A 7603-nucleotide genomic window follows, 5' to 3' on the forward strand; every position below is an offset into this window, starting at 1 on the left:
ATATTTTATTTATATAAAACTAACTATACCAATTAATTATCTAAATCTAAATTAAATGAATTAGTTTTAACTCTTATGTGAAGTCATAATATACTCTTAATTAAGTATTTCAGTGAGAAATAAGTTTTACGACCTATAACTAATTAAGAGGGATGTTTAATAATATCATTGAGTATTCTAAGTTAAAAATTTCAGCCTTATTATTAAATACAATAATTTCAAATTTACATATAATTCTAATTTTACATCAAAATTTCTAGAAACATAAAGAGTATCTCTGTAAAATATATGTAAAAAATTAAATGCCTAATAATTTAAATTTTTAATTTTGTTATCTAAATTATTAGAAATCAATTACAAGCCACCATTTAAAATAACTATATATAAATATCTTAATTTTTAAATTTTTTACTTTATTATTTTTTATTTTATGATTGCATTAATTAAAATATTTTATTAATTTGATAAACAAAAATACAATTCTATGTAAATATCAATTTATAATATATATATATATATATATATATATATATATATAACTTATAAATTATAAATAAATTAAAAACCTAAAATTATAACATATAATAAAAAATAACCCACGCAGTACGCAACGATTTATCTAATTCATTTTGTTAATAAAAAATGGTCTGCTTGTTAATACGGGGAGTCTTCCACGTAGCCCACAACGTTATTTGTGCATATTGTTATCGGACTTCCCAGGAATGAAAAGATCAGTCAAACGAAATATTGAGACTTTAGTTTCCGCATATATGTTTTAAAGTATCAAAAACCAATTTCATTTTAAAGGGCAGAGTTGTCAATTGAAAAACCTTTGTTGACTTTTAATGGATAAAACCTGAAAACAGAAGTTGTTCTTGTTTCTTACCCATGATTTCTGCAAGACTCATTCTTCTCTCCCTCTCTCTCGTATTATTACATCTCCTCTATATTATTGCTTCTGCTGCTTAATATCTATCTTCCTTACAAAATTCCATTTGTATTTTACTTTTGGCAGCCATGGACGTAAGTCATAATCCATGGTTAAAACTCTCTGTTCTTGTTATATTCTTCTCTCTCAATTTCAATCTCTCTCTTTCAGCTGATAGAATCACTGCAAACCAATCTCTCTCTGGTGACCAAACCATTATCTCTAGTGGAGGTACCTTCAAACTGGGCTTCTTTAAACCAGGTAATACCTCTAACTACTACATAGGCATGTGGTACAATAGAGTATCGCAGCAAACCATAGTTTGGGTAGCAAATAGACAGACTCCAATTTCTGACAGATTTTCTTCGGAGTTAGCAATTTCAAATGGTAATTTAGTTCTTTTAAATGAGTCCAAAATCCCAATTTGGTCCACAAATTTGACATCCAATACTTCAAATTCTGTAGAAGCCATACTCCTTGATGATGGGAATTTTATTTTAAATGGATCTGTTTCAAAAGAGCCATTATGGCAGAGTTTTGATCATCCAGCTAATACATGGCTTCCTGGTGCTAAAGTTGGATTGAACAAAATTACTGGAGAAAACACACGTTTAATTTCATGGAGGACTGACGAAGATCCTGCTCCAGGTCTGTTTTCTCTTGAGTTAGACCCAAAGGGAACTAGTCAATATTATATTCTCTGGAATAATACCAAAGTTTTCTGGACTAGTGGAACTTGGAACGGGCAAATCTTTAGTTTGGTGCCTGAGATGAGGTTGAATTATATTTATAATTTCAGTTATGAAACTAATGCAAATGAGAACTATTTTACATATTCTTTGTACAATAATTCTATTATCTCTCGATTTGTGATGGATATTGGAGGGCAGATTCAACAACAGTCTTGGTTAGAACCTGCTAAGCAATGGAATTTGTTTTGGTCTCAACCAAGAGTGCAATGCGAGGTTTATGCTTATTGTGGCGCTTTTGGTAGCTGCTCTAGTACATCTCAACCTTTCTGTCACTGTTTGACTGGTTTTTATCCAAAGTCAGCTGATGATTGGAATTCAGGGGCTTATTCTGCTGGGTGTATTAGGAGGACGACTCTGCAGTGCGGGAATTCTAGTCTTGTTAATGGCAAAAGAGATAAGTTTCTGCCTAGCTATAATATTCAATTGCCTGAAAACCCAGAGACAGTGTCAGTTGGGAGTGCTCAAGGATGCGAATCCCACTGCTTAAATAACTGTTCTTGCTCTGGTTATTCTTATGATAACAATCAGTGTTTGATTTGGATTGGAGATCTTTTAGATGTACAGGTTTCTGATGGTAATCCTAGTGGAAAAACACTTTATGTTAGACTTGCAGCTTCTGAAGTTTCAAGTTCTAAGAACAATAAAGGAGTAGTTATTGGGGCGGTTGTGGGCTCCATTGTGGTTGTTGTTGTTGTTGTTGGCCTTGTTTTGTTTGTAATCTTTAAAAGGAAGAGAAGAAGCAACATGGGTAAAGCAGTAGAGGGTTCACTGATTGCTTTTGAGTATAGAGATTTACAAAATGCAACAAAAAATTTCTCAGAGAAATTAGGTGGAGGAGGTTTTGGTTCTGTTTTCAAAGGGACTTTGCCAGATTCAAGTGTCATTGCTGTAAAGAAGCTTGAAAGCATTGGTCAAGGAGAGAAGCAATTCCGCACTGAAGTCAGCACAATCGGGACAATCCAACATGTCAACCTTGTTCGTCTTCGTGGCTTTTGCTCCGAAGGAACTAGAAAGCTGTTGGTTTATGATTACATGCCTAATGGTTCACTTGACTTCCATATATTCCATGAGAAGGTGTTAGACTGGAATAGAAGGTATAATTTTGCGTTAGGGACAGCTAGAGGATTAACATATCTTCATGAGAAATGTAGAGATTGCATTATACACTGCGATATAAAGCCAGAAAACATTCTTTTAGACGGTGAATTTTGCCCAAAAGTGGCAGATTTTGGCCTGGCAAAGCTTGTGGGGAGAGACTTTAGCAGAGTACTAACAACAATGAGAGGGACAAGAGGTTATCTTGCTCCAGAGTGGATTTCAGGAGTGGCTATAACAGCTAAGGCTGATGTATACAGTTATGGAATGATGCTTTTTGAACTTGTATCAGGAAGGAGAAACTCCGAGCAATCTGAAGACGGAACAGTGAAGTTCTTCCCAAGTTTGGTTGCAAGGCAAATAACTGAAGGCGGTGATATCCTTACACTAGTGGATCCTAGACTAGGTGGCAATGCTGATTTGGATGAGCTAACAAGACTCTGCAAGGTCGCATGCTGGTGCATCCAAGATGATGAAACCCAAAGGCCATCAATGGGACAAGTGGTTCAGATTCTTGAGGGAGTCTTGACTGTGAATCTGCCTCCAATTCCAAGATCTCTCCAGGTTTTTGTTGATGAACAGGAACACATAATTTTCTTCACAGAATCATCTTCTGGCCAGAGTTCGCAGTCGCAATCACAGACACAAAGCAACAACTCAATTGCTTCTTCGCAGGCCAAGAGCAGCACATCATCTATTACTTCCAAGTCTTAAAAGAGGAATGACAAGTCAAGAACTTAAAATTATGTAATTCTGCTTTTGTGTAGTATGACGCTAGAGCCTAAAGGAACTGTAATAGTAGATGAGTTTTACTTTTTCCTTTTTGTTGGAGAAGCACGGTTGTATATTTTGTCAAAGCCAGTTTTAGTTTCTTAAATAATAATACTTGCTGCTGCCTACATATAAATTGTAACTTTTGTAAAAAGTCTCAACTTATTACTTAAATCTGTCGTCTACAAATTTTTGTTGCATATCACTCAGATTAAAATTTGAAACTGAAATTGAAATCTCCCAATTGTTCTAATATTGCTAGATTAACTGCCTGTTACCAAACGGTTTCAGTCAGTTTGGTAACTAGTACTTGACTAATTATTAGAATCAAAATTACCGGTTCTTAGCATTTGAAGTTACCATTCTTTCAGCATGCAATGGTTGTTCCTCACAAGGAAAACTTATAGCATCTATATAATTCCCTCCGGCTATCCAACATAAATGTTTTTATTGGTCTTCTCATTCAAGAGCTCGAACTTATATTATCAATCTTACAAAAATTGAAGTCTCTTAACACTTCAATCAACGGTTTGTCATTAACTTATAACATATATCATTGCTACATATTACTGAGAAAAAGTTCCAATCAATAAATTTCAAAACCATTAAGTGAAATTTGATTTCATTTGTTTGACGGTAAATGGTTCTTCAAAGTTAATCTTCTTAATAGGTTTAGTCTCTTTGTCGGCCAAAATGGGCCAAGGCTTTCGTCATTATTAATTTTCAACAGGGTGCCCGATTCTGATTGGTTCTTGTTTTTATTTTATGAATGCCATCTAATCTCAATTTCTTTCTTTCTTTTCCTTCCTGGAATTTATGATAAAAAATTATCAATAAAATAAAAATGAATAAGCGGTCAATATAGCTGTCTGAATTTTGAAGTCATGACTTGACTTTGACTATAATTTCCTGAACGTGTGGAACAGACATGACCATAAATTTCTGAGCGTGTGAAACAAATAAAATAGCTTATATGGTGTTCAGTTCCACCTATTAATCAAATTAATGAAAAGAATTTTTATTAAAATTAAGATATTTTTTACTATATATTGATAAAAAAAAGGATTAAGTAATAATAATTTTTAAAAAATTCATATTTTTATTGATTTTATCTATAAGTGCAGCTATAAACTCGACCTAGACATGTATTTTCCTATTTTTAAATCAGTCCAATTTAATTTTTATTTTTAATAACCGTTTGAAAATATAAAAAATATAGTCATATAAATAATTTTAGAAAAATAAAAATAAAAATTTAAAAAAAAATTATTTGTCAAAATAAGTATTTATATTAAATAACTTTACTCAGATACTAACAAATAATCCAAAAACTTTGATTAATTGTTTACCCATGTATTAATATATATAAAAAAAAAGAGGAAAGTTCAAAAGACAAATTCAAATTAACCTTCAATTAAGCAAAATTCAGTAATAGAAACAAGAAGCCATTTTATTTTTATTTTTATTTTTAATTTCTAGCATTTAATTAAAGAAAATTATTGTCTTGCTCCTCTAAGCAAGTTGAGTCTTTGTAGACACTCAAATTTTACCCATAAAGGCTCGATAAAGATAAATCGTTTTTCACATAAGTTTGAATTGGGATTTCCGATCGTCTCGGTTCTCGAACCAATGTTCCGTGGCTAAGAAAATATATCTATTTAACCATTTTTTACTTTTTTGGGTTACCGGCGTTTTAAGACGAAATCGGGCCTGAGAAGCGCGACGGATCAGCCCGATGTACTTCCCAGTGCACCGCCTTGTTTTGCGTGCCACCCGGTCCGATTTGGTAAAAGTGCGCCCCCTTTATTTTGGGCCCAACAGTGGCATTTTGCCACATCAGCCTTAAAATAAGGCCACACACCCCCATTTGCTTATAAATAGGGCATTGGGAGTATGCTAAGGAGGATTTTTCTAGATGCTTGGGGAAACTCTTGCTATTTTAAAACCCAACTCAAGAATCAAAGGAAACTAGTGTTTCTCTTTGATCTAAGTTGTGATTTATTGATTTTCAATCATCCAAAGCCCTAAAGGATCCATTAAAATCCCAGAAACAAATCTATTAAACCTTAATCTCGGATTGTTGGATCTAGAAATCAACCTTTAGGTCTCTTTATCCATTCTTACATAGAACTTTTAGGAAATCTTCAAAATGTAATAAATGAGAGCCTTTACTTCGTTTCTTCATCTTTTGGGTGATTGAACACGATTTCGAGCCTGGTTGTGAGGAAAACCCGTGATCAACCAAAGGGGATTTTCTGTATCGTTGTGGCGCACTGCCATTTGAAGTGGTGCTAGCCACTACGTGTGGCGTGCGCCACAAGCTAGTGGCTTGCTCCACTTCAGCACAATCCACTCCTGTTTGCTCTGTTTAAGTCTTAAGACCTTCTAAATTAAGGAAGGGCCTGGCGCTACTATGTGTGGCACACGCCACTTCTCTTGTGGCGCTAGACCCTTCAATTCAGAGGTTCAGAAATCCAATGCGCCACAAGCTAGTGGCTCGCACCACTTCACCACAGTCCACCCCTATTTGCTCTGTTTAAGTCTTGAGACCTTCCTGATCAAGGAAGGGCTTAGCGCCACTATGTGTGGTGCACGCCACTTCTCCTATGGCGCTAGGCCCTTCAATGTAGAGGTTAAGAAATCCAATAATCAATAAAATGGTCCCGATTCAGATATTTAGTGGCAAAGCTCCAACCTTAAATGGTCTGGGATGCGTTCTTGTCCATAAATGGATCAAATAAACATCAATAAACAAGGTTGAGAGTAGTGATTGGTATATTTGTTTATCATTCATGATAAACATCAAGGCCATGAACTCTAATCTTGTTCAAATCTTTAAATTATTGTCTTTTATATTCATGTCTTTTACTTTTAAGCACTTTAAATATTATGTCCTTTAAATTTATGCCTCTTTATTCATTGTATTATGATTATTGTTGCACTAACCCTTCATTTGTTAATTGTGTATTATGAACATACATAATTTAATCATTTAGTGAATGAATGAGTGCCTTATGTTTCTAGATGTATGATTTTGTTCTGTGAATGATATTTTTGATGTTGTTTGTGTTATATAGATGCTTTTTATTGCTTTGGTTCTATGTTGTATATTGGCGAAATGTAAGAGACCTTAATGAGTCTCATTTATTGCTTGTCTATAATTAATTAAGGGGATTGGAAATTCGGAGGGATTAATGGGTAGAATCTATTTTAGCAATTGGTATGTATTATTTTCTCCTCAACCCCTTCTTTGGATGTTTAATTTTACGTTATATGTGTTGTTAATTTGCACGATTGACATGACTTCTAAAATTACATAAAAAAGTATTTACAACTCAAATTTTAGTTAATGGCATTATTGAGTAATTGTGAATTAATGGACAACGAGAAGGTCGGTTTAGATCGGGCGATATGGGTGCCTAACACCTTTCAATATCGTACCTAACTCCCGAACCCTATCTCTGGTTTAAAATCAAGTTGGAATCGACTAATTCAAGAATTTTTCCTAATAAGGGTGGTGACTCTTAAAATAAAACTCTTACCAAAATAAGAGAACCTTTTCCTAAGGATCAATGAATGGGTTAAACAAAGAAAATCGATTTATTAAATAAAATCAATCAAGCCCGTTCGATTTGATTCTTTCCTTCTTTTGAAAAATAAGAAATATCAAAACTTCGCGTCCTCAGCCTGGCGACTCCGCTGGGGATCGAACCCAGAATCTCTAGTTTTTGGTTTTGGGTTCGAGTAGAGAGTTGACTCCAAAAGTTGTCCACTTATTCACAACCTTTAATAATGCTATTAACTTTAAATTAAGTTTATTTTTCTATACTTATAATTGTCATTCATGCATTTATCTCTTCTTAATCTCTTTTCTACCCTAAACCCTAAAGGTGGTATTTGGGGTTGTGATCCTTTTGCTCTATTTGACTGTTTGGATCCGCCACTAATATACACCACCTATAAGTCAATTACCTTTTGGTATATCAAAAGAATTTGCACAATTCGTTATCACAATTTGCTTAGACGTAAAGCAAAATGGAAGGAAACAGTCAATTCT

General features: G+C 33.9%; 1 protein-coding gene across 1 annotated transcript; it reads left to right on the forward strand.

Annotated features, from left to right (window-relative positions):
• The first annotated feature begins 870 nt into the window (after positions 1–870).
• On the forward strand, positions 871–3682 carry LOC105650167 (S-locus lectin protein kinase family protein). The gene has a single exon (XM_012237048.4). The coding sequence runs from the start codon at positions 1018–1020 to the stop codon at positions 3487–3489; it is 2472 nt and encodes an 823-aa protein (XP_012092438.1). The 5' UTR covers positions 871–1017; the 3' UTR covers positions 3490–3682.
• The last annotated feature ends 3921 nt before the right edge of the window (positions 3683–7603 follow it).

This window comes from Jatropha curcas, chromosome 3 (genome assembly GCF_041381405.1).
Source record: "Jatropha curcas cultivar XTBG-Jc1 chromosome 3, XTBG_Jcur_1.0, whole genome shotgun sequence".
In the NCBI taxonomy this organism is placed as follows: domain Eukaryota; kingdom Viridiplantae; phylum Streptophyta; class Magnoliopsida; order Malpighiales; family Euphorbiaceae; genus Jatropha; species Jatropha curcas.